At 50.4% G+C, this 26,150-nt stretch overlaps 2 protein-coding genes across 5 annotated transcripts in view; both read right to left on the bottom strand.

Annotated features, from left to right (window-relative positions):
• Positions 1–5,236, bottom strand: part of FCMR (Fc mu receptor) — a 34,630-nt gene extending 29,394 nt beyond the window's left edge. For all 4 annotated transcript variants that reach the window (XM_082393395.1, XM_082393393.1, XM_082393396.1 and 1 more), the window contains exon 1: positions 4,177–5,236. In XM_082393395.1, coding sequence (XP_082249521.1) covers positions 4,177–4,213 — 37 coding nt within the window. In that variant the 5' untranslated portion in view covers positions 4,214–5,236. The remainder of the gene's footprint in view (positions 1–4,176) is intronic.
• A 1,500-nt stretch (positions 5,237–6,736) lies between these two features.
• PIGR (polymeric immunoglobulin receptor) lies at positions 6,737–23,854 on the bottom strand. Its single transcript, XM_082340431.1, has 11 exons — positions 23,753–23,854; positions 16,611–16,706; positions 15,516–15,860; positions 14,120–14,773; positions 12,538–12,870; positions 11,647–11,970; positions 10,561–10,735; positions 10,047–10,168; positions 9,278–9,409; positions 9,096–9,154; positions 6,737–8,041 (listed from the first exon to the last, which is right to left on the bottom strand). Exons 2-11 carry the CDS (start codon positions 16,651–16,653, stop codon positions 7,946–7,948), a joined length of 2,283 nt encoding a protein of 760 aa, XP_082196557.1. The 5' UTR covers positions 16,654–16,706; positions 23,753–23,854; the 3' UTR covers positions 6,737–7,945.
• Positions 23,855–26,150: the final 2,296 nt, after the last annotated feature.

The raw sequence follows: 26,150 nt of genomic DNA, 5'->3' as shown, positions 1-26,150 counted from the left end.
GTTATTTAAGCTACGCAGTCTATGGTATTTTGTTACAGCAGCTGGAGCTGACTAAGACTATCCTTATTGTGCAAACTTTGGATGGATGAAGCACAAGGAAAGCTTCTGGGTACACTGAACTCTGGTCCCAAGGAAGCACTAACGGGTGAGATAAAAATGACCAGATCCCACTCTCCTTGGAGTTCATAGTAGCTTCCAACCAAAAGCAGATTTCCCAAATAGAAAAAAAGGTAGATATAACCTCCAGGTTTAGAACTTAGGCACAGTGTGCGTAAGACTCCTGTGGGGGAACTTGCTAGGATACAGATAACCTGGTCCTGCCCTTAAGCAATGTGATTATATCTGCTTAGGATGGGGCCTATGAATCTGCATTCTTAGATAAGCATCCCAGGTGCCCTTGAATTTTTGCAATTCTGGACCCTTTAACTACATTTCCAAATGATTCAGGGGAAAAAAGAAAGGGGTGGTAGAAGGTATCTAAAGGAACCAAGCTGTTTAATATTGATGTTTTAGAGAGGCTGCTAACTCAGTGTCATTAATCTCTAAGCTGGTGATTTGATTTTCAGTGGTGATGGTAGGGGAAACGGATATATGTAGCTTAAAAAGTCACTCTCAACATATAATTGGATATAAATATCCAATTTGGAACATGGAAAATATCTTGTTTTCATAATGCAAAATAAGGTAAAGGCCCCCAAGGCCTTGGCTGGTGGCAGTGCTCTGGGAATAGACTTTGGATTCCGTGTAGCAGTGATTTTCTAGGTGGGAAAAGCGATGAGGACCCTATCAACTCAAGTCACAGCAGAATCTCTGGAAGAAGGGAGCTGACCTGAGAGTTTTATGTTTATCCAATGGAGCGTGGATTTTTTTAAAAGGATGGGAAGCATCCTATGCTCCTTCCCACTTCTGCCCACACTAACCTGTGTGTGTCTGGGCCCGCTGTCTGCCCTCGACCCTGTTGCTGTGGATGGAGTGTCCCCCTCCTCTCAAAAGCCAGTCCTTTCACCTTTGTCCTGAATCCATCCCATCACCTTCTTTAGCGCATGTCTTCTGCGATCACCCCCTTTCTCTGTCTGTCTCACTGGTTCTTCTCCTCCAGCATTGCCATGGCTTACACACACGCCCTGATATGGCCCATATTGGAAAAACCTTTGGTCGACTTCTCCCCTCCCCTTCAGCTGCCACCCCTCTTCTGTTCACTTTCTCAAAATCACTGAATCCACTCCTCCATCTCCCGATTCCTCTTCCACCTCCATCTGTCAGAATTATGGCTCCAGTATTCCACTGAAACTGCTCCGGTCAAGGTCACCAAAACTTTCCTTGTTGCCATGTTGGATGGTCACTTCTTTATCTTTTTTTTTCTTGTTCTCCTGGCAGCATTTGGTGGAACTGAGGCTTCCTGCCTTGAAATGCTTTCCTCTCCTGGCTTCCCCAACATTACACTCTCAATGGCTGTTCCTTGGCAATCTCCTGACTTACCTCTCCTTATCTGTTCACTTAGTTCTCCTCCTCCTTCCTTCCTTACTTCCCCTTCTCTATCAGCATTGGGCCTGACGCTGGGCCTGTTCTCTTCTCTGTCCTCCTTGCTTCCCCTCACACTAGCTCATTTACTTCCATGGCTTTTAATACCAACTCTATATAGGTCTCATCAAAATAGGGATCTCCAGTCTTGTCTTTACCTCTGGGCTCCAGACTTGCCTTTTTGACACCTGCTCTTGTACTTTACTCAAACATATAAGATATTTTCCAGACTTACAATGGCAAAAACAAACAAACAAACAAACAAAACCCTCTTGATTTCTCTTCCAAAGCCTGTTCCTTCACAAGCTCTTCCCATCTCCAAAAATAGCACCAACATCCGTCCAAGTGCTGAAGCCCCAAAGTCATCCCCATATTAAAGAATCAGGAATAAATTTTAGGTATGCGTATGTGTACTGGGTCACAGCATCAAGTGTATGTATGTATTATTATTATGGGTCAAGGTAAAAAAAGTTTGAAAGTGTATACCCTATGCTACTGCCTTGGTTTATTACGGAACTCCACTTAGGGCCCCAGGCGATGTAGCCTATAGTCTGTGCCTCACGCACTGGGCTCTGGGACCAGGACCACCCCCACATTTGCAGGACCTGGGGCAGGAATACAAATAAGACCCAAATATCATACGTCTAAATATTTTAAAGTTAATTAGCAGGCTAAAATCTGTTGAATAAAGTATCCTCCTATCTTGACAAATTTACACACTCCTTGGATGTCCACTCTAATACATGGCTATGCAGGGAAAAATGGCTCCAAGTTTCCTGCCTCTAGCCTCTGGCCTCTCTCCTTTCTGTTCTCATCCCTGGCTCCTGCCCACTCCACAATGGTCCTGGTATATACATGGGGGATGACCCAGCTTGCGTGTACAAGCTCCATCCATCTCCTTCCCAAACAGCCACCTGTAGCCACCCTTTTATAGGCCAAGCGTTCACCCTAGGATAGAAGACCCAGGATAGAATCTCACACAGTCATTGAAGGTGGTTCCAGAGAAATTTGGACAGGGAATTTGAGGTCTAGAAGAGGGGGTGTGGGTGTGGGCTTGGAATAGGCACATCCCTTTGTGCCTTGAACTCCTCACCCTGTGGAGATGGGCACAAGTGAAGAAGGACCAGGCCCAGAGCAAGGACCCCTCTGGCCAGAAGGGTCATATTGCTCAGGACAGACTGCAGGGGTACAATTTAGGTACCCTTCACTCCTAGACATTTTCCACGTCTACCCAATCCCTCTTCCCTCTCAGGCCGAAGTTTAGTTAACCATCCACTGTGATCACCTATGTCCTACTACCTCTCACAGAGTCTATTTCATTAAACCTTCATTCCCTTGGGTTTTTAGGGATTTCCAGTATTTGATTCAAAGATTTGACTTTCTTCCAAACTCCAGCCATTACAAAGAAAGCAAGTATGAATAAAAAACAACTTTGACCCCCAAGAAGCTTACCATGGAATCAATAAAATAAGGTGGACACACCTTAAGCTACAATACAAGGTAGAACGGGGTCAGCTATTGGGGTTCAGAAGAGGGACCTCTGGAACATGTAAGAGAAGGTGGAGGTTGAGATGGGATTTGAAGGACCCATAAATGGTGGAGGTGAGTGGAAGGCTATTCCCGGCAGAAGGAATGGCATGAGCAAGGGCATGGTGGCAGGAAAGTCTAGCACATGTTCAAAGAGGCGTCCCATTGGCTGGAGGTTAGGAAAACACAGGGGAGTATGATAAGCTTAGAGTATAAAAGGGGAGGCCAAGGGAGGAGTTTGTATTTAAGGAGTTCGATTCAGTAGGCAGTGGGAGCCATGGAAGGTTGTTGGAGAGGATGATCCTATGATCACAGTCAAGATGAAGGAAGGTTGATCTGGAGCTACAGGCTGGTCAGGTTGGAGGAAGTGGGAGAGATAGTTAAGAGGTGATCCAGTGTTTTTCCTTTCCATTCCCTCTGTTATGTCTCTAGTAGGGGCTGCCATGGCTTCTCATCCTGGTAAATGTGAATCTAGAAACTACATGAATTGGCCATTGATTAGGTCAAAGTCTGGTTGGGGATAAATGGGAAGAGGTGGTAAAAAGCTATTTTGGCATTTTACAGCTGATATCAGAGATAGTTAAGACAGAGAGAGTAGCTGATTTTGGTGGTGACCAGTGAGGAATTTGAGGTTAGGTGTTAGGCCTGTTGCATTTCTGATCTCGATGAGATATGGAAGTGGGAGTGCCCAGGAGACAGTTGTAAATTGAGATATGGAGCTCAGGAAATGGATTAGGGCTACCAAATGGGTTAGGGAGACTTCATTTAGATTGGAACTTTGAAAATTCAGGAGTTAAAGAGATCCAAAGAAAGAGAATGTAGAAGTAAGAAGAAAGAACTTTGGAGGCACTTGCTTTGAGATTCCATATTAACAGGCTGATATGTCTGGGAGAGGTGGCACCTTCAGCCCTTACAAGTCAACTCCTGAGCGAGCAGGAGGTGTGTCTGGAGTAGAGGGAGGCGCACTAACTGGGAGTGGGGAGGGCCTCCATCCACGTCCTGCCCTAGGTACCGGTTTACAACTAAATCCATCCAGAAACTTCAGAGCTGGAGATGCACAGCAACTCCCCTACCTGTGGCCAATTCAGCCCTCATACAACGTCCAGGGTGTTTCCCCACAGCACTTACCTGGCAAGAAGTAAAGTGACCAAAGCCAGAGGTCCATGGCTCCTTCCAGAGCAAGGTCCCATCCAAGAGCCCCTGGAGAGGGGGACAGAGACCCACTGCTCACCCAGGAACCCTTCACTGTTTGATGCTTGAAAGAGATTTCTGGCCCCCACAAGGAGTACGGCTTGAAAATGAGGAAATGACAACCTATCTTATTTGCTTACTAGTTTTAGATGAAAAAGAAAGTACCAGCAAACCAAAGAGGAAGTCAGGAACTGAGAAAACATGTTGTGTTGAGTGAGAATGGGTCACCAGGGTTCAAAGTGCCTCCAGGCAGCTTCTAAAGACTATTAGAAACTACCAGTTCTGCTATTTCTTTGCCTTGGAGGGTCCTCTCATGCTTTATGTGCTTTATGTGAGCCAGAGTCATTCCCCTTATGCCTGTCTTCAGGATAAAAGAGCCTCCTTACCAATTTTCTGCATCTGAGGACAGCTATATGGACAGAAGCTTGGGCTTGAAGTCAGAAGGTGCTGGTCGTAGCCCTTGAACTCATTGGACAAATGCTTTGGGGAACCTACTATGTGGAAATACTAACTGTGGATTTTGAGCAATTCACTACCTTTCTCTGAGCCTCCATTTCTCTATCTAGGAAATGAAGGTGGGACAAGATGATCACTGGCATTCTCTCCCACAGAACATCATTTCTGGGGTCTTAACTGCAGCTCATCCCCCCTCAGATCAGCCACCCCTCATCTTCCCCGACTATCTGCCTAAGGTGCTGCCCTCTCACAGCGGCCCAGGCACAGTCCAGTGACCACAAGGGCAATGCCCGGAGAGGGTGTGACAGGTCACACAGCAACTCTGTCTAGAGTCACAGCAGCCTGGCAGAGCCACCCTTCAGGACCCTGACGGTCGAGGGCGAGGGCCAGTGGCCGGGACACTGAGGCAATCAGCTGAGAGTCATCATGGAAGGAGCTTTGCGCTCCAGTCAGAACCCTGGATTCTCTTCCTGGCTTGGCACTTTCTAGCGTGGGCCTCAGTTCTCCCACGGATAAAATGGGATGGTGCCTGCCCTGCCTCCCTCCCGCAGTGTGCCTGAGGCCCCGCAGAAGCCGTGGTCATGCAGGTGTCTCTAGAGCCCCTCATGCGGAGGCGTGGAGGATGCTACTGATCGAGGGTTCAGCCTCCATCCCTGGCTGCTGTCCACAGGGTGGTTCCCAGGGCCCCCACCTCCAGGCGCTGCAGCCTCCTGTGCCCGCAGGGGACTCTGGCTGTCCCCATACCTTTCCAGGAGGCCCCTCCAGCCCCCCACCGGGCCCCACAACACAGGTCTGTCACATGCTCTCCAAAACACAAAAGACAACATCCGCAGTGGAAGTGGAGCGTGAGGCTCGGAGCAGGTGCAGAGGAAGTGTGGGTGGCGGGGCGCTGGGTCCCCACCAGCCCAGGGCAGCTGCGGCTGATATTTCTCCCCCCAACGCCGAGGTGTCGAGAGCAGCCTCCGGGCTCTGGTTCAAGCGAGTGACTCTAGGGGGTCTTCCGTCAGCCTCCACCCTTCCCTATACTGAGGCCTCTTCCCAGCCCTGCAGCTGGTGCAACAGCTGGGCTCTGGCATTGCCAGCCCAAGGCCTGGGATGCCTTGGAGGGAGACAGAATAAATGAATGAATGAAATGTGTGTGTGTGTGTGTGACTGTGGGCGTGACGGTGTGAGGTGTGTGATGTGTGAGCGTGAGTGGTATGTGACTGGAATGTGTGAGTGTGTGACAGGGGGAGGAGCGGTGCGCGAGTGTGATATGTGTGATGTTAGTGTGTGAGCGTGTGATGTGTGGAGTAATGTGTGTGTGTCATGTGTGAACGTATGTGTGCTTGTGAGTGTGTGGCATGTGGTTGCGAGTGTGTGGCTGTGTGGCTGTGAGTGTGAACGTGCTGTGTGTGTGAATGTGTCTATGAAGACGAGGGGTCGGCTGGGCTGTGGCTGGGTCTGCCGGGTGGGGCAGGGATGTGTGGGATAAGAGCGTGTAGGAGAGATTTTCACATCATGTGTGGCCCAAATAAAACCCTTAACAACATCACGTTGGCGTCCTAAGAGCGAATATTAGGGATCTGGGGATGGCCAGGGAGGAAGTGAATGGAGTCTGAGGGACTGAAGCTCGCAGACCTGGGCTGTCTAGTCTCTACCTTCAGATGTTGCCCCCGGCTCTTGGGGGTGTGGCCCCAGGGGAAGGCTGACCCCTGGCTAAATTGCCAAGTGGGAAAAGTTAGCCAGCCTCACTCTCTTCTCCCTCTGTTTCTTTTGCCCATCTACACTCTATTTCTCCTTTCTGACCGACAGTCTTTCCTTACAGAGCTTTGGCATCTTGACCACTGGTGTAGACCCCCAAGTGTTCTTTTATTGAAGAGAATCTTGGTCCCACTTGCAAGCTGTCCCCTAGCCTCCCTCAGCCCAGCATTGGAGGTGGGGGGAACTCTGGTTTAGATACATGTTCTGGGGTGTCTAAAAGTGGGACCACAGCAAAACTGCTCTGAAAGGGTTGCCCGGGAAGCAAATGGTATGGGGGACAAATGCAGTCTGAGCCTCCTTGGTGGCAATCACTGTCTTTAATTATTAATTAATTCACATTTTTGATTTGTTAGCAAGTGCCAGCTCGTAGGTGCTAGTTGAAGTACAGAGCTTAGAGGGAAAAAGACCTTAAAACCTTAGCTCTTCGGAGATCAGCCCCTCCTTGGCACCATGAAACCCCCTCTTTTCTCCCCTTTCACTCAGAACTCTTCAAATACAGGGGTTATGAGTGTTTGACCGTTCTCTTACCCTATTAGGTCTCTATGAGTGACAGAAAGGGAAAGGGGTGTCTTCCCTGAGGTGGGGCTTGTGAAAGACCAGTCTCTATTTACATTTTTCTCCTCCCCCTCCTTCTCCTTACTGTAGAATTCTGTCTCCATCAGGAGAGCGGAGGCTCTTATATGGAGACAGGAGATGCGAAATCTAGCTTTGACACTAGTGTATCTCATTTGCTGCCCTTGGACAAACTTCTTCACCTCTTAGGACCTCAATTTTCTCACCTGTAAAATGGTAAGAATGTGTTTTTGATTCCTTGTATGTATGCCCGCGTTACACAATCCCTAAGGCCTCAAGACTCCAGACATCTTATGATTTCTCCCAGTATAGGCAGAGGTGAGAATACCTCATGAGGATTTTAGTGAGTGTAAATACACAGAGTGCTGTGGCTTCCGGGGATTCAGTGATGTTTTTAGAAAGGTTGCTAGCCGGGTTTGTGGCCTATCTGCCCCGGTGTCTAGCAGAGCGCCTGGAATCTAGTGAGTATCCAAATGCGTATTTTTAATGAGGGAAAGAAGAAGAGAAGATGGAAGGGAGTGGGGGATTGGGAGATTCAGGGATGGAGTGGAAGGGAGAATCCCACTGACATCCCCAAACAAGGGTGCAGAGAAGCCCTGAATGGCTTTCTGAAATTGTCTCCCCACCCACTGTGGTCCCTTTTCTTTCTGAGAGGTCCCCTTAGATCTTAATTCTCCTCCCACACCTTAGTTCTTTCATTAGGAATAAGCTGTAGGTGGGAATGCCTCACGTCACCTCACCCCCAACAGGAACAAGTAAGCCAGGCTTGGATGCCACCGAGAAGGGACCAACATACCCTCTGAGGACAGGTAGGAAAAGCCTAGGTGGGGTGTGAGTGCAGGGAGTGGAGCCCTGGAGCTGAGGGCCCTGAGGATCAACGTGATTCGGAACGTGATTGCCACGTGCGGAGGGATGGGTGCAGCCAGGGCTCTGTCTAGGCTTCTCCGGGGCCGTCCTGGGTGGCAGCGGCCATGTTGTTGGTCTGGAGCAGGAAGGCGGTGTAGGCCATGTCGGCTTCCTCCTTGGATGACTAGGGGGCAACAGGAGAGGGGTCAGTGTTTGGGGCATTGGCTCAGGTAATGGGGGTCGGAGGGAGGGGATGCACTAAGTATCCTAAATTCATAATCTTGGCCTAAACAACCCAAGACTGTGTTGACCCACTGTTCTCATTCCAGCCACCGTGCTCACCAAGAGGGACTAATTTTGAGAAACGGAAAGTTGCAGCTTCTAAAAATATCTCCCTCTGTCTCACTACCTCCTTCCAACACATGGAGTGGAACCATCTCTGTTGCCTGGGCCCGTCCCCGGAAGCCCTGCCCCCGGTCACGGCCAAGGTGGCCTAGGCTGGCGTCAGCTACAAGGTTTACATTTTTCTTTCTCTACCAGTTCAGAGACACAACACCAGGCTGGAGGGGAAGGCTGTCTCCAGGACTGACTCATTCCCCTAATTGTTCCCAGTGCTGGGATCTCTGCTGCCGCCAGGGAGAGTAGATATGATAACAAGCGTTAGTGCCTTGGGATCAGGGAAGTACGAGGAGAGGGTAACATGTGACCCAAAGGCAGGCAGGATTTCAAGTAACGTGGCACTTGGTTGGGGTGGGAAGGGGCCTCTAGTGACTATCAGTGCCTCCCATGAGCAAATGTCTTCCAGCCCCAGGGAAAATGCTGGTCCCCACAAAACCTCAAGCGAGGGTGGTGACCTGAGTCTATGGGTCCCATGGCCTGGGAAGAGCACCCGCCTAATTGCCAGCGTTTGGCATTTGACCTGCCCACCCTGTGGCTGAATCTTTAATGCATTTGCCTTCCTCATCCCCTGCCAACCACTCCCCCTGCTCCCCCCCACTGCCTTCTCCCTCCCTCCTGCCAGTTTACAGCCTATAAACGCAGCTTACCTCCTGCCTGGGCCTCAGCCACATCAACACCACAACCAGAAAGATGCACTTTCCAAATACTGTTTACACCCCCTTCCCTACTCTGGCACCAGCCCCACTCTGAGGTGGTTTCTCCTGATGTCTAACTGCAGTCCCTCATGCTGCATTTCCTCGTCACCCGCGTGAGGCCTCCTCCTCCCTCCTTGCCCTCACCCTTTTCGCCTTCTTCGGTTCTTCCTTCTCCATGGCATCCTCGGTAGTGGTGGCGAACTCTGTGTGTAGAGCAGGGGAGGGTGGATCAGCCCTCCCTGGCCTCCTATTCCCGCCCCAGATGCAGAGTCAGGGCTAATTCTTGTTCCCCAGGGACTGGGCATTCCCTTGAGTGAGAGATGTACCGTCTTTTCCTTCGAGAGTTGTCTCCTGAGTGTCTGGAGAGGCTCCCATGTTGTCATGGGCTCCAAAATCCCTGGAGTTCTCGAAGTCTGACATGCTAATGTCTGTCCTGTAGCTTCTGATTGAAATCCGGTCTGTCAGGGGGGGAAAGAGGAGTTGGTGTAGAGATGGAGGCCGGGGCGTCCCCGAGGGAACCCCACAGGAGAGCTGAAGGGGGGCAAGTTCTCTGCTGCTCGTCTCTGACTAGGACCCAAGGCAGAATGGAAATGACCCGAGTCTCCTCCCCAGTCCCTTTTCACAGACAATCTAGACTCAACAGTCGCTGACCTTTCTTCATCACTCTGCAAACTCGCAATGCGCAGGACCTTGTTTTGTCCTCGGAGATGGTTATTCTTATCCCTGTCTTGAGCCGTGAGGAAACCAGAGGTATGAAACTGGGACACCCCGAGTCACACCGCTGACTGGTCCTCACACCAGGCTGGAAGCCCAGGTTTCCCGGCACCCTGCCCTCCTCTTCCCAGTGGCTACGCCTCTGAACTTAGACCCCCAGCAATTGAAGATGGACTTCCAGCAGAGATGACGGCATTTGGACCACAGCACTTAATGTAAGCTTTGAGCATGTGTGGGTTTATCATTCCCCACCTCACTTTCCTGGACCCTTCCTTTGAGCTGATAAAAGAGAACAGATCATGGCAATTCCCCTCAGGGCCGCTGAGCCAGGACTGAGGCTCAGGGTTGGAGGTGGGGGGCAGGGAGCACCCCGGGACTCACCGACATTCTTCCTGTGTCGGGCTCTGACCACCCCAATCGCCACGGCCCCTGCAGCCAGCACCAGGGCCAGGGGCACCAGGGTGGAGACCAGCGCTTTGGAGCCCCCACCTTGTCCTGCAGAGCTGGAGGAAGCATTAATTGAGTTAGTCCCTGCAAGGGACACTGGGGATCCCAGGAGGTGCTGGCTCGTTGGCTACAGCCAGTTCTTCCTTCCTGGTTAATCCACTGCGTCCTCCTGATACAGCCGCCCGATCTCTGTTCTTCTAAGAAGCCCTCCTAGACAGGACAAAGCTGAGGACTGGGCCTTGCCTGCACACCCGGACTGGGAAATTGAACTGAATGGTGAACACCGCACTGGTCGCGGGAGAAGGGCAGAGAGCACAAACCGAGGCAGTGAGGGCTGCCTCCACTGTCAAGAAGCGGACAGGCTCTCCTCCTTGGGCCTGGTAGCCCAACCTCAGGTCCTTGGTCTCCAGAATGTTCTCCAGGTGGGGAGTCCCAAATCCCTCCTCACCTGCCGGGATCTGCGGATGCTCCGCTCCCACCAGCTCGATCTTCAGTATCCTTCCCTGCTCTTTCCTCTGCGAGAAGGCTGGGACCCAGAAGGACTTTGTTCTCAGTCTCCCTGGCCCTCGGCTCTATCGCCTCCTCACCAGGAGCAGCATTCACTCCACTGGCATCTTGGGATCCTGGAGAGAGCAGAGGGGGAGGGGGCTGGATTATGGTTCTTTCTGTCCTTGAGTTTAGGGAGTCTGGGGAGTGGGACTTCATTAGGAATCCCAGGGTCAGGGTGAGATTTCAAGACTGTTAGGATAGGGTCTCGAAGGACACTAGAAACAGGAGTGATGGTCTTCTCTAGCTTGTCACAGATGATCTCTGTCCCATTCATACCAAATTCACTTCCATCTACAAGGTTCCGTGTCATTAGATCCAGCTATGCATAAGGGCTGACCCATCATTTGTGGACAGGGAGATTTTTCACAGCTTTGAAACCCTGCCCAGGGCCTCTTGACTACAGGGCTGGGCACCATAATGCTGCCCCCTGGTGATAGCTTGGTTAGGGTTCCCTCAGTGAGCCTGACCAACTACATGCTGAATAATCGGATTTCTGGAGGGACTAAAAATACCTTCATTAGGGATAAAACATTTCATGTGATATTTTAAAAAGAGGCTTGAAATGCAAACTTATTAGAAGATATTGCCCCGATTTTCTTTATCAGACCTTGTACATGAAGGTTATCTGGCCCTCTTTTGAGCAGACTTTGGCAGAGTATGATGCATATAAGAGTGACTTTGACATTTCTACATATAGAAGAAGATCTCTCTGTATAGAAAGGGCTTCAAAGTGGCCTGAAGGAGCAACTATGGGACTTGTCTTGAAACTGAGGTTAAATGGCAAATCCACTATTTTTAATTAGTTTGTATATTTATTGGGATGCCCTTTCTGGAAGGCTAAGTTAGACCAGGTGGGGGCATAATCTACCCCACCCCCCACCCCCGCCTCTTCTAGCCAAACCTAGGGGCCACCCCTGATGGAGATGTTCTTAGGCAGCTTTCTGTGGGGTCCCAGGGTACGTGGGCATGGCCCTCGGAGACTCACCCTTCACCCTTTTCTCTACCGCCACATAGACAGCCACGGTCTCTCCGTATTGGTGGCCCTCCTTCACTCCGCACCAGTACCAGCCTTCGTCCTCGCTGGTGACGGAGTTCAGGTTCAGGGAGACGATCTGGCTCTTCTGGTCGCAGTTCACAAAGGCCTGGCTGGGGCCTTCGTCCTGGCTGGGCAGGGCCCTGCAGCCTCTGTTGCTCCACTTACACCAGTACTTCTCGTAGGAGTAGTATTTGCAGGGGAAGTGGCAGGAGACCTTGAGGGTCTCTCCCAGCCAAGCCTTGACACTCTTGGGTACCTTGAGGCTTGGTTCTCCTGGAGCAGGGAGGGAGAAATAGGCACAGAAGTCAGCGCTGGTGATGCCGCAGAAAAGTGACTGGGGGACTAGGGGGGTGCTTTGTCCACAGCCTATTTCCTCTTTGGACAGCATGGTAAATAAACACACTATACTGAACACAAAAGCACTTGTAATTATGTGCCTATGTAATAGATTATTGGTGACCACCGTGAGTCACTCTATCACAGACCATAGACCTTGCTAATGACTTCAGTTTGCTTTCCTTGTTGTTATCTGCTCTCCTAGACTCAAGACAGCCATACTCTACTCAGCTGATGCCGTATATACTGTAAAAGAAGCAGATGCTCATGATCACAGGAGGTGCTATGTGTGGTAGTTTGAAGAGTGTGGGGCAGGAAAGGGTTTGTTACAGGTGTGAACAGGTGGGGGGCGGGTGCTTGATACAGGTATGAGCAGGTGGGCTCTCTCCATCAGCATGGAGGTGGGGGAAGGTGGGAGGCAGAGTGGTTGGGGGGTGATGTTGCTGCTGACTGGAGGGGTCCTGGGGCTGCCTGCCTTCCCTCTTGCCCCAGTTCAGCAATTACCTTCTACAATCTTGAGCTCCACCATGGACCTCCAGTGAGTATCGCCGTTGGTCAAACACCAGTAGAAGCCAGCGTCCTGGGGGGTGAGCTGGTTGAGGATGACGGTGTAGGTGCCATTGCCTGGCTCCTCGTACAGCGCGAGCCTGCCCTCGTACTGCTCCTTGACCAGCCCCTCGCTCTGCACCAGCTGCGGGCAGTGGCCATTTTGAGTCTCGTTCCAGCGACACCAGTACTTCAGGCTGTCTGTTTCCTTCGGGTTGTAGGCGCAGGACACGGTCACGGAGCTTCCCACCACTCCTTTCACCACAGACTGACTTGGGGGAATCGCGGTCTCTAGAAGCACAGACAGGGATGGGAAGGGAGAACGCAGTGTGGTCTGGGCAGCCTCTTCCCCGTGGGCTCAGCCAGGGTGGAGAGTGAGGTTTAGACCAATCACCTCACCCGCCTGAGAAGGTGAAGAAGATTTTCCTAATGTCACGGAGCCCAGCACTGGAGCCTTCACCCAGCCTCCAGGAGACTTCCCCACTGGTCTGGCGACCTTGATCCCTTCCCCACCTTATTCTGAGCAGAGAATGGAAGGAGTTTAAAGAGAGACTATTAGCCTTTCTCCTTGGGCTTCTTAAAAAATCTCTGCCTAGGTAAGTTTTTGTCTGTTTATTAGCTTGTCCCACAAAATGGCCAGATGTTTTTTCTCCAAATTAAGAAAATGTATTAGAACAGTATGATTTAAAATATACACTATGTAGCACAGATAAGTTTAATTGTTGAGCACCCCGACTGAGGGCCATGTCCAAGAGAAGCATGGCCTCTCTCCAAGAAGCTAAAGTTGAGGTTCCGTGAGAACTCTGGACGACTGAAGATGCTGAGGGATGTGGTGATGACCAAGCTAGATGGAGAAATGATGTACAGGGAATGTGAGCCCCTTACAGGAAAGTCACAAGGGCAGTGACCATGAACTTCAAGTACTAGTTCACTGTTTCTCATGAGGGTAACTCTGTGTGGAGTGCTCCAGGGTGAGAAGGAGCAGGGGTTTAACCTGCTGAATAACAAATAACCCTAAGAGATGTTGGAGGGGAGATTTTAGAAGGTGGGGCATTGCCTTCCTGGGAAAGCTTTGCGACCAACATAAGTCAAGACTTCTTCCATCTGAGTGTGAAGGATGAGGTGCCATGCTGCTCGAGGGTCAGGGAGACTCCATGTTATGTCCTCACCATGGCTGTCTGAAACCCAGACAATCTACAGGTCTGGTCTCAATCAGGAGCTTCACTCCCCTCATTCCTATTGATCAGGGACGGCCATCAAAGCCCTTTGATAACAGAGAAGAAGAGTTAGGAGATCACACAAGGCAGAGGCTATGTCTTATAGCTCTCTTGTACAGCTGCCCACAGAACATCTGATCCAGGGCTCGTCAGTGAGCAGATATTGTCAGCTGACTGATGGAGATTAAATAGATTCACAGGGAGCCAGTGAGGCTCTCCCGAGGAGCTCCAGTGGCGCAATCGGTTAGCACGCGGTACTTATACAGTGAGGCTCTCCCCTGCCAGACTGCCCATCTCTTCCCTCTCCCCCTCTCAGGTCTCACCTTCATTGACGAAGAGTTGCCAAGCCTGGGTGGGCCAGCCTTCCTGAGGCTCACCATCAGAGTTGGCTCCACACAGGTAGAGCCCCGCATCCTCTTTCCTCAGGCTGGTGACGTGCACACTGAAGAAACCATTATCCTTGGGAGTCAACAGGATCCTGCCCTCAAAGTCCTGAGCCTTCTTCCCCAGCGTGTTGATGATCACATTGCAAGCTTCCCCATTTTTTAGCCGGCACAGAAATTTGGCCTCTTTTGCCATCTCTGGGCCCAGGGCACAGTCAAAGGTCACCGAGCCCCTCAGGTCTCCATAAATCAGCTCAGTCTCGGGCTTCAGCACTTGGAGGTCAGCATTGCTCTTATCGGCGCTGGCATCGTCCCCAGCCTGGCAGACATACATCCCAGCATCGCTGAGCTGGATTCGGTTGATGACAACGCTAAACACTACTTGGCTGGTACCCTCAATAGAGAGACGTACTCTGTTGCTGTAGCTGGGGCTCACATACCCAGTGGAGTCGATGACTAGCATGCAGTCCTGGCCTGTCTTCTTGCACAAAGATTTCCTCTTCTCAGAATTCACAGCCTTGAAAGGGCAGTTGATGGTCACTGTTCTGCCCAGGTCTGCTGTGTAGACGTGGCCGCCATTTATCTGCCCAGGAACTGCAGGATGAGGGGCGGGGGGCAAGTTGTGATTTTTTGCTTTCTTGCAACATAGGACTACTCAATGTTCCCCTTGAGGGCTGGGTGTGCCTGTCACCTGGAGTGCCCTCTTTTCCAGAGAAACACTGTCAGAATGTCTACCAAGGCCCAACTTTACTGCTGCCTCCTCTATGAAGGCTTCCCAAGCTGGCAATAATCTCTCCCTCCTCTATTCTGTCTTGATACTTACACCTGTATCACTTACTACATCCAATCTTGTGGACTTTGGGCAAGAACTGATCATTTACTTTACGCTGAGAGTTTTGATGGACTAATGGATCTCAGGTTAGAAAATATATTTTAAAAGAAGCCTTCTGGTGACCCAAGGTCTTGATCTGAAGGGTGCTCTAATAGCAGGAATTTAAGGATCCCTATGAATCTCTCCCTGCTCATGGGCCTCTTGTCCCTCCTGCAACAAATATAATGAGAGAAGCCATCCCCCTCATGCTCTTCTAAGCTAGAGCCTTAGTAAAACCTGAAATGTTTCAGGCCCTGAAGACCTAGAAAAGTGCCCCCACACCCCACCACCAAGTAGGTCCCATCTGTCTCGTTTCCATGTTGTATTATGCAAAGTCCTTTCCTCCAGATGGACCCCTAGCCTTCCCCATGCCCTCTCAGGAGAGCCTTCCTCAGGCCTTCCTGTTGCTCCTGGGATGATTCCCTCTCACTTTTCCCCAGAAGTCTAAGGCACCTGGATCCTTACCTTGACTGACTTCCAGGCTCACATCAAAGGACAGGCCTCGGCTGCTAATGCCCAGACCACACTTGTAGAGCCCCGAGTCATTCCGAGTGAGATGGCTGATGTTCGTCACAAATGTGCCGCTCTCTGGGAAGTTGGTGAGGTTGGCCCTGCCCTCATAGTCCTTGGAGACGTAGCCCTCTGAGGAGATGAGGGTAGTGCAGCGGCCCCTGGCTCCCTGCCGGCACCAGTACTTCCGGGTATGCCGGTTGACGGAGGTGGCCGGGTAGTAGCACTTGATGGACACGGAGCTGCCTTCCACGCTGCTCACCTCCTGGGGACCGAATATGGGACTCTTCATGGAGACCACTGTGGGGACAGAGACAGAGGCTTTCTGAGGCTGCAGGAGGGTACAGCCTGCCAAGAGGCTCCAGACAGCCCACGCCGAGGACATGAACGTTTCCTCCCAAGACATGTGCCTTCTGTGGATTAATTACCATGTGCTACAAGCTAGGCAATTGCTAAATTGCAAAACTATTAAACAATTCTTAAATTTTAATCGTAATTCATTAATGATAACCATTTTAAGGAAAACGGAATGGCAAACTTATTTAGTGATATCCCTTGTGTGTGTATATATATATATATATATATATATATATTTTTTTTTTTTTTTTTTTAAACGACCCTCGTGGGGTACTACATTATTTCATTTGTTATCTGTTATTTCCTTATATTTCTGAAAAAGCTTTTCAGATTACTTTGTTTTTTTTTCCAGATAAAAATATTAAGAGCCACAAGGATAAGTCATTTCCCCCAAACCCCAAAGCAACTCATAGTGATGCTTCGTTCAAGGTCAAGGTCTTGTTTTCTTTATTCCCAGTGAAGACCCTTCACCAGACCCCTGCCCTTCAAATGAGGAAGTGCCATTTCTGTTCCCCATCCCCAGTGCTGGCTCACCAATCCATTTTCAGCTGTGGCCTCTCTGCATTGTCTGTGTGGTTGCTCCTCAAGGAGTAAGCAAGCTTTGCAAGGGACATCCTTGGGGACTGGCCTGATTTCAGGGCCCCCAGGGAACTGGGTCTGGGATAGGGGTGGGCTGGGGCCTGGCCGACGCACCTGGGAAGACAGCCAGCAGGCAGGTGAAGAAGAGGAGCGACATCGCTGGTGGCTCCCGTGGGGCTGTGCCACCCAGACCGCCTTCTTGCGTGGTTGCTGAAAGACAATAGCACGAGGTGATGAAGTGCCTTTGTCTTCCAAGACTAGTTGACCGAGTTCCTGCAACACCTGTTTGATTTTGTATCTCCAGTAACCGACATAAAACCTGTGGAAGAATGAATGGCTCCGCCTTTCCTATTACAGTTCAAAGTCCCATCATCCACAATGCTTTTTTGTTCCTTAATAGGTATAAGTAGATTTTCATCTTCTCAACTAAGCTGCAAGTTCCTTTAGGGTAGGGACACGCACATGTGTCATTTCCTCTGTATCCCTATCCGGGGGTCATGGTCCTGGGCAAGATCCATTACAGCTCAGGAACAGCTCACTGGATAATTGGTTACTACCAAGAAGTGGCTCCATCTCTCTGTTCCAGCTGCCCTCCCTACATCTCTGGGAGGTGGAGGGGGGCTGGCATATTTTATGGCGTGTCATATGAGTAAATAGAGATGCATAGAGGCAGCCTAGCAAGGATTAAAGCTATGATGATGGTCATAACCACCATGAATGGTCCTTGTACCATGTTCCAGGCACTGTGTTAAATAATGTACCTGTATGATCTCATTTAAACTTGATATCACCCCTAGGAGGTGGGTATTCTATTTTTGTTGTTGTTGTTGTTGTTGCCGCTGAGGAGATGGGCATTCTTATCCACATTTTACGTAGGAGGAAATGAAAGCTTTAATGTTAAGTGCTTTCCTCGTGTTCACACAAGGATTAAGTGTGGGGATAGGTAGGGTGGGAGTGGAGGAGGTGGGCAAGACCTGAATCCTGCTTTGTCTGACCCCCAGGGTCTAAGCTCTGAGCCTCTCTTACTGCACTGTACTGCACCTCAAATAGAGTGGGATGCTTATCCCTCACGCTTATTCCTGTTATTTGTAGAGCCCCCTTTGCTTATCAAAGCATTGTCATTTACACTATTTCACTGGAGCTCTATAAGTTCCCTTTAAATAAAACAGAACAGTTGTAATTACAACCATTTCATAGATAAGAAAATCAAGGTCTTGAGATGCTGAGTGATCTGCCCACGATTTCCCAGAGACTCAGTTATAGGGTTGGGGTTAAAAATGTAGGTGTGATGGCCTCTGTTATCCTGGTTGCTGAGGTCGGTCAGACGAAGATGGAGAATCCAAGGTAAGGCCACTCGGAGGGTGCAGCACGTGTGGACCTTGTAACATCTGTGGACATAGCCCAGGACTGGGGAGTGTTGAGGGCCCCAGCGCCCAGCCTGACCACAGCTGTCCTCTGGACCCAGACTGCAGCCTAAAGGAGGAGAGAGGTGAAGAGGGGAGTCCTCACTTTCCCACGGACTGTGACAGGCTTTCAACTTTGGAATGGATTGACGATGAGAGTGTGAAAGGAGAAAACTGTGTTAACAGGTGCTGGGCAGTAACCAGCACCCATAGAGATAAGGACGCTCTAAGCAGCAGGGAGCGTGGAGAGGCATCTCCCAGGCTCCCTTACTGCCTTGGCCCTGTTCCTGCTCCCAGAGACGCCCTCCGCTAGCTTGAGCCAAAGGAAATAGAGCTGTTTATCTTGGTTCTTTCTTTTCCGTGAGGGAATTTCCCAGCAAGGCACCTTTTTATTTCCTTGTGGAGATAAAGGTATTCTGTTTCTCCAGTTCTTCAGAAAAGTAAGAGGAGCGGGTTAGGGGAGGTGGGGACAGATATGGGTGTCGGGTGGCAGCTCGAGGCTCTCTTGATTCTAGTTAACTGCCCTGGACTTTTCATACCAGGCCAATGATTAACTTCTGGAGTGGGGCCTTAGCCAAATGCCAGAGTCCGCCCCAGCCTGGATGTGCTCAGGCAACGCTGGTTGCAGGACCACCTGAGTGGGCACCGTGGTGGCCATGGGATTGACTCCCAGGTGGGAGCAGGGGTCAGAGGGCTGGGAAGTCTCTCTCCTCTGGAACACTTGGGACGGGCTCGCTGCAGAGTCCCAAGGACTCTACCACCTGCCATTTGTGCTGGCCTTGGTTGCAGTGGCCAGTGGGAGGACACAATGCCACGTGCTTTGAGCAGCCCAAGCCAACAGCAGCTCTCTGGTTCTGGTCGCTGTTCTCACCTGAGATCAACAAGCTTCCTAATGTTTCTGTGAGACTGGAGTCGGTCTTCCCATAGGCTGAGCTGGGGGATGCAGCCCCTCCTCTGGACTGGTAAAAGCAATTTGCCTTGGGTTACATAGAGTCAGATGCCAGATTTTCCAAAGCGGGGGTCCCGACTGCCAGCCCAGGCTTCTCTCATCTGTGACATGCTTGGGTGGCTGTGAAGGTCCACGTCCGGGGAGGATGCGCACACGTACCCATTACCCTTTGCATAACCTCACACCAGGGATGCCATCACCAGGCATGCGCAGGGGGAGGGCAAATCTGGTAGAAGTTGACCTTGGTGAGGAAACACACAGTCCAGTCTCCAGGGATATTGAACTCCTCCCGTGCCCCCATGCTCTCAAGAGCAGGAAATCTCTGCTCAAAGCTAAACTTGAAACACAATTTCTCTCTGTTCACAGCTGAAAGGACCCTGGGCTTTGTGAATCATTAGAAATCCCTTCCTCTCAAAACCAGACTTTCTCCCAAACCTGGGAGATTCAGGTCTCAGGGAGGCCCCAGTTCCTTGGTAGCTGGGGCTGGAGTCAAAGGATTTGCTTTAGGAAGGAAAGAAGAGCATAATATTTATCGGGCACCTAGTAGGCACCAGATGCTTTGCTACCTTCTCGTCTTATATGACTTCATCCATCATCTCAGCCACCCAAGGGATAAATAATATCTTCACGTGCAGATGGGAAATCTAAGGGTTAGAGAGATTCTTGGCCCCAAGACTCCACAGCAGAGTGGGATCGAATCGCTACCCTATTATCACTACTTGGACGCTCAGAGGGACCTGTTCTTTTGGGATCTACATGGGCTAGTATATCATGCAGGAAGGCATATTTTCTGGCTCTTAAAAAAGGAGCCGTATTTTCACTAGTCAGGCTGGGATATTCTAAATCATTCTCATTTTACCAAGTTACTGACCCTGAAATATTCATAATGTATGTCTACACAATTGTGGGTTGGGGCAGGGTGTAGGCCCTGCTGAATAGCAGAGTCTATCTCCTCATAGAATTAACCTTGCTAGCTCCCCTGAAGTTAGAGTGGTTGGTCTTCAGCTCTCATGGCTCGGAGTCAAATCTCTGTCCATCTAATCTTAGGTTTTTCTCCTTTTTCAGAGGGAGAAGGCTCTCCTGGACCAGGTCCTGGCTTGGCTGCTGGTGAGCACAGGCCCTCAGCATCTCTGGGTCCTTCACCTGTTTGCCTGTGAGTGTGAACTTGGGGGAACAGGAAGCTTGGGGCTCAGAGGAGCAGGGAGTGGCTGGTCTGGCCGGGGAAGGAGCTTTCCTTGGCCTGGACTGCATGGCCAGGAGAGGCGCTGCCTGGGTCCATGTGGGACTATCACTCTCCTCTCCCAGGGGTGCAGAGGCCGAGCACAGACTAGAGTGAGCCTGGAAACCACAGCATCGCGAGGGGAGGGAGGGCAGTCTGTGTAGTCTGGAAGGGCCTCAGACTTGTAGTGACAGGCAGGAGCATAGGAGAGGTTATGAAGTTTATGGAAGCCCTGGATTGTGGGAGAATCTCCAAGTAAAGGCAGTGTTGGAGAAAAGAAATCGGAACTCCAGAGGGCAGGGAGATGGAGAGAGAGCAACCACAGGGTCCAAAGGATATATGAGCTAGAAAGACCCAAGACTTTCTGGTTCCATTCCTGTCAAAAGTCGGAATGCAAGACTTCAGCAGAAATTAAGCATTTGGGTTACAAGCTTCATGAAGCTCTGGGAATAAGACTTGTGGATTTTCAGATGGCCTTTCGACAAAGACTGAGAACCCCTGTTATTGACTCCATCCCATTCTACCCTGACGTGTAAGTGTTTACCTCACCCACTCTACCAGATGGCAAGCTCCTGGAAGTTAGAGTCAACTGAGATCAATATCCCCATCTCCAGAAGGCCTTGCTCTCCAGAGAGTGCCTGGCAAAGACCAGCTGCTCAGCAAAGACTGATTGGATTGGGAATGGTTACATCCTCATTCCCTCTCTGAGAAGGGCAAAGTTAGGGCTGATTTCTCTCACTTTGCCCAATAGCTTCCTGGTTCTGGGCACTCAAGGGAAAGTAGCGTGAAGAGGAGCATGGAGGATGGAAGAGAACCCAGAGGTCCAGAGTCCTGCTCTGTCACAGGCTACCAGAAGAGCTCTACCACTTGGGCAAAATGTGCTGGCTCAACTTTCCCATCTGTAAAATGGACATCATGGTCCCTGACTCTTCTAGTTGAAGGGCTACTGTGGGGTGGGGGACTATGTAGTGGAATAACAGGTTAATATATATGGACGCACTCTGAATAGTGTAAAGTGCTCTTCCACTCTAAGAGGTTGCAATTACTCGTTAGCACAGGAGGGTGAGGGTTTGTGCACTTAACTTTTACGGTTGCTGTGCACTTGGAGAGTAGCACAGAGCACGGACTCCTCAGCTTGGCTATCGTCTCTCTTACTTGGGGGTTGTGTGATTTGGGGCAGGCTATTTAAACTCATTGAGCCCCAAGTTCTCATCTGTAAACTGGAGATAATTGTACCTAGTATAGTGAGTCGCTGTAAGGATTAAATGAAGCAACATATGTAAAGTCCTAAGCAGGGTGCTGGGCTTAAAAAAAAAAAAGTTCCTTGCCCATATCCTCTCTAAAATCAACACAATCTTCTCTTTTTCCTGTCTTAGAGTGAGAGAACAGAAGTCTGTTTGCTGAGCGGCCTTTGAAGACTTGGGAGAGCTGCTCAGATTAGACCAGCATGGCCTGAAAGAGGACTAGGTTAGAAGTAAGGGATCATAATTGTAGCTAGCACGTACTGAGACATTTTCAAGTGCTATACATGTGTTAACTCATTTAATCTTCACAACCACCCTAGAAGGGAAGATAAAATGGGCAAACCCATTTCACAGATGAGACGGTTGAGGCCCAGAGAAGTAAGACATTTGTCCAAAGTTACACAGTAGGTAAGTGGCTGGGCTGGGATTCAAATACAGGCATTCTGGTCAAGAGTACAAGATTTTAGTCACTATGCTGTACTGCAGAGGGTCTTAGAGTTGAGAGGAAGCAGTCAGGAGGGGAGGGAGCAGGAAATCCAATCTTAGAGGAGAAGTTAGTCCAGTTCTCGCCTCTCTGCTTTTCACAGGAAAGGTAGTTCCTGTGAAGAGACTCTATTTGAAGCCAGCGGTAGGTGCCAACAGAGAAATTTCTTCCTGAAAAATAATACTGGCTGCTATTTATTTAGCACTTACCATGTGTACGGCATGCTACATTCGTTTCCTATAACCAGACACATTGCCTTCAAAGCTTCTTTCTACTTCATCACACTGTGTCAACGCCAGGGACTTTGGGCTCCCAGCTTCAGCCCACCCAAAGAGGGGGCAAGACAGAGATGAGGGGATCTCTGCTGAGCACATGCATGAATAATGTTATTGTTTTTAAAGTTGGGTATTGTGTTTTTTAGGTGATGTCAGAATGTCCCCATGACCATATCAAAATGACTGCCCCAAAATGTTGTCATTTGTACTTGCTGGGTGAACTTACACCACTCACATTAACTCACAGTCTTAGTTTCCTCAACTGTAAAATGGGATTGTGATACCTACCCTGCCTACCTCCCAGGTTTGTTTCAGGTGGGAAGGGAATGAAGCTGTGAAAGCCAAGGGTAAGTGTGTTTACTACTTGGAAGCTGCTGCTATCACACTATTTGTAAAATAAAGCCCCAGCATCTAGAGGTGCTAAGAGACAGGCTAAGAGACAGCTAGCTGCTCTCCTGGCTCCTGGTTCATTGCTTTTTCTGCTACATCACCACACCCAAGGCCAGGGAGAGAGATGGATGGAGAGTTTCAGAGCTGGCTCTGGGCAGACCAGAGAGTTGCCTTCTACCCTAACCCATGAATTGGCATATCTCATCTCCAGGTGTTCAGGGACCTGTAATTCCCCTAGTGAAGGGGGAGAGTGATGGCGAAGGCTGTGGTGCAAAACAGCGCCAGCAGCTTAGGTGGCCCGGGGCAGTTGCAAAAAGGGAAGTGGGGGTGGTGAGAGACGGAGCTTGCACAGCAGCTGAGCTTGTGCCGGAGGGTCCCCTGGCTGGCCTGGGGATGCTGTCGGGATGGGCCAGGGGAAAGCCTATGTCTGAGGCCTCCGGGCTGCAGAGCCAGGAGGAACATCAGGACTGGGGAATGCTGCCTATGCCTGGGAGGGGGCTCTGCCTGCCTTACTCACTTTCCCAGGAAGGACCTCATTTTTCCCACTTTAGCAGGTGCAGGATGATACAGTGATACACACTATACCTCGAAGTGGCAGGAATCTGCGAGAGCAAAGCTGGGTTGAAATTGGAAAGGATCTCAGAGCCTCTTCGAAGCCGGGAAAAGGGGGCTGCCTGTGCCCTCACCAGAAAGCTGGAGGTGGAAAGCTTCAAGGACTAGAAGAGTACCTGCCTCACGCCAGGCACTGCACATGCCTTATTCTATCCAGGCCTTTCTGGTGCTCAATAGTCCTGGAATAACTGAACCGAACTGAAAAACACCAAACAACTGTTATTTCACTCTAGAGTTTTCAAAGCAATTCCACACGTTTTCTCATTTGAATCTCACATCCACCCTAAGTGAGGCCAATGCCTTATTTGTATCCCCATTTTACACATTAGGAAACCGAGACTGAGAGAGCGATTAGGTGACTTGCCTAAGGTCACAGTTAAGTTATAAAGGAGTTAGTAGGGAATTCAGAGACCAAACTTAGAGCAGAGCTGCATGTGTTGACCCAAGACATCCCTTCTTCCCACCTGCTGAGCTTTCACCCATGCGTCCTTACTCAGCTCTCCGGGCTGTGCCTGTCTACTCTCCCACAGCATGCTCGGGCACACAGGCCGCGACCACGTTCTCCTCATCCCGCTGTCTGTAAGCTGGGAGTCACGCACGCAGAGGGCACTGCCTGAGTCACCATCCCGGGCCCTTCCCAGATGGCATCCCTTTGGGGATCCCAGAGCAGCCACACTTACTTTCAGCCACTTCCTTCTATCCTGTCAGCTTCTTGGGCACAGCCTGCTGACCAGTCCGCAACCCTTGCCTTTCTAGAAGCCTCCGGCAGGACACTGGATACTGCTGCCAAAACTGAAACTGTGTGTGGTGCTTGACCCACACCTGGGCTCTTAAAGGGACACTCTCCCATGGGCATGGCGGCTGGCCAGTGGCACGTGACTCCCACAGATCCCTTGCTTTCCTTTCCTTTTGGCTTTCCTGGTTGGCACCACTTGATTCTCCTTGACCTTGGGAGACTCTGTTCCTTGGGAATCCTCCATCTTTACAGCTGCAGGATGTGAGACGGGGTATCGAGCATGAAAAGCCTGTTTTGTTGCTTTCTAGCTGCAAGATCCTAGGCAAGTCACCTTCATATTTCTTTTCAGCTGGAAAATAGGGAGAGTAATACCAAACCTACAGGTTGTGGACATAACCAGATATTAGATGTGAAACACCTAGCCCAGGGCACAGTGTGGAATCGATATGCATTGGAAGGGGTATAGGTGGCAGGAATAGCCTCACATCCTTGGACTCATATCTCCATTCACCTGGCAACATGTCCCCCACTCCCTGGGCTATTGAGCCTGGATTAAGTCCACTTGTTACGCATCTCCTGCAGAGCCCCTTTTGCCAGCTCCAGAGCTCCCAGGACCCCGGGGACCGTGCTCTTCCCTCCTCACTCACTAGAAGAATTGGAGATTCTGGCTGCCTCTGAGCTCCCCCGGGAATGGCAGACCTTGGAGTTTTGTTGGAACCTGGGCTTGGCGTCTCGGCAAAGAGGGCGCTGACAGGCAGACCTGGGGTAGAAACCTCCTTCCCTGACTCAGTTAGTCCTTGGCGCCTCCCTGACCTGACCCAGTTAGGACTCCCAGGAGCAACCCAAATGATCCTAGTCCGGAGTCACACAAGTGAAGCCCACTCCCCAACACACATGTGCGTCCTCCACCCCTCACCATGCCCCCCCCACAGGAGCCTGCCCCATCATACCTGCGCAGGGCTGGCCCAGGCTCTCCTACAGCATCCTACAGACTGAACCCCAAAAGGGGAAGGAGGAAAGGGGAAATAGAGTCCCGGAAAAACTCAAGGCAGTCAGAGCCCAGGTCTTATTTTAGCTAACCACTCAGTCACAGCAGGCTATCAACTCGCGATCACAGGTTTGGATGGCAAGAAAAGAAACCAGGTTTTCTATTATGGAGCTTAATTTTAGACCCTAAACCCACAATCTGACTGACGTAAGAAAAAAGTTACCTAGTCACTTCTGGGCAAAGTTGGTCCAATTCAACGATATCTCAGTCACTTTACTCCCGATTCAAAACTCAGTCTCATTCTGGATTTTCTTTCCTTTTTGTCTCCCCTCTCTCCTCTGGTGATTATGTGAACCCTGGGGAAGTGGGCATGAGTGAGGGGGTGGCTTGTGCCAGTGTAACTGTCGAGGCAGTGGGAAGGAGGGCCCCATCACGCTGGCCTTGCTTTGTCATGGTTCTATGTTGGCCTCATGCACCAGAAGGAAATAGTCCCATCCACTGAGGTGTGATGTGCCCTGCTGGTTGGGGGCCTTTATACTGGCCCATCCTGAGAGGTCTGCTGTCCACTCTGTGTTCTACTTGTCACTTCATCTGGGCTCCTTCGGGTAGGACCTCCGGGCCCCCTCAGCCCTTCCTCGCCCTTCTTGTGTATGCAGGGCAAATGTGGCTCATCTGCATCTTTCTGATACCTTCGGGAGATCGTGTGCCTCAGAGGCACATTCTCCCCAACACCCCTTGTAGCCTTCTGTGCTCAATTGTCCCCATGTAACTGGGGCTGCAAAGGACATTGGCAAGATGCTGACCACCAAAGTTGCATACAGGACAAGAAAGGCCCAGGCCCCCTTGGCTCTGGCATCTCCAAACCCTTCTGGATATCTCCGTCATTGTCAACCTCCTCTCCTGACTGCAGCCCTGATCTAAGCCCGATGGTGGTGGGTGGGAAGGCACAAAGATGCATCGATAGCTAAGCCATCTTTCTTCCCCTTCGGCAATTTTTCTTCCTCCCAGTTCCAGTGTCAATGTGAAGTGGGACGATGTGAGGGGAGATGGAGATGGTTTGGGGACAGTTAGGGGAACATCCTGGTTCTGCCAGATTATAGCTCCTTTCAAAGGTTTTCCTTCTTATCTCTCTCTCCTTTGGAACTCAATTGTCAAGATATTTGTAGGTTTTGTTTTCTTAGTCTCATTAACCGATTTCCTCCAAAGCAGGGATACCTTGTGTTGTTTGGGCTGGAGTTGGGGTTAAGAGAGGCCCACTGAGCACTAAGACAGAACCTTGATGAGTGTAAGCCTGTGGGCAGGGAGGGAAGCACATCCATGAAACAGTTGTTTCTCATGCTGCCTTGGGGGCCCC

This window comes from Balaenoptera borealis (genome assembly GCF_965194805.1).
Source record: "Balaenoptera borealis genome assembly, chromosome: 1".
In the NCBI taxonomy this organism is placed as follows: domain Eukaryota; kingdom Metazoa; phylum Chordata; class Mammalia; order Artiodactyla; family Balaenopteridae; genus Balaenoptera; species Balaenoptera borealis.
The sequence above is the reverse complement of the archived record's forward strand: the minus strand, read 5'-3'. Positions and strand labels throughout refer to the sequence as shown.

Excerpts from the sequence above, each read along its gene's own strand:
- PIGR (XM_082340431.1), bottom strand. The coding sequence starts at position 16,653 with ATGTCGCTCCTCTTCTTCACCTGCCTGCTGGCTGTCTTCCCAG. Across the intron at positions 14,774-15,515 it reads GAGCCTGGAAGTCAGTCAAG|TTCCTGGGCAGATAAATGGC; the intron begins GTAAGGATCCAG and ends CTCATCCTGCAG. Across the intron at positions 12,871-14,119 it reads GCAACTCTTCGTCAATGAAG|AGACCGCGATTCCCCCAAGT; the intron begins GTGAGACCTGAG and ends CTGTGCTTCTAG.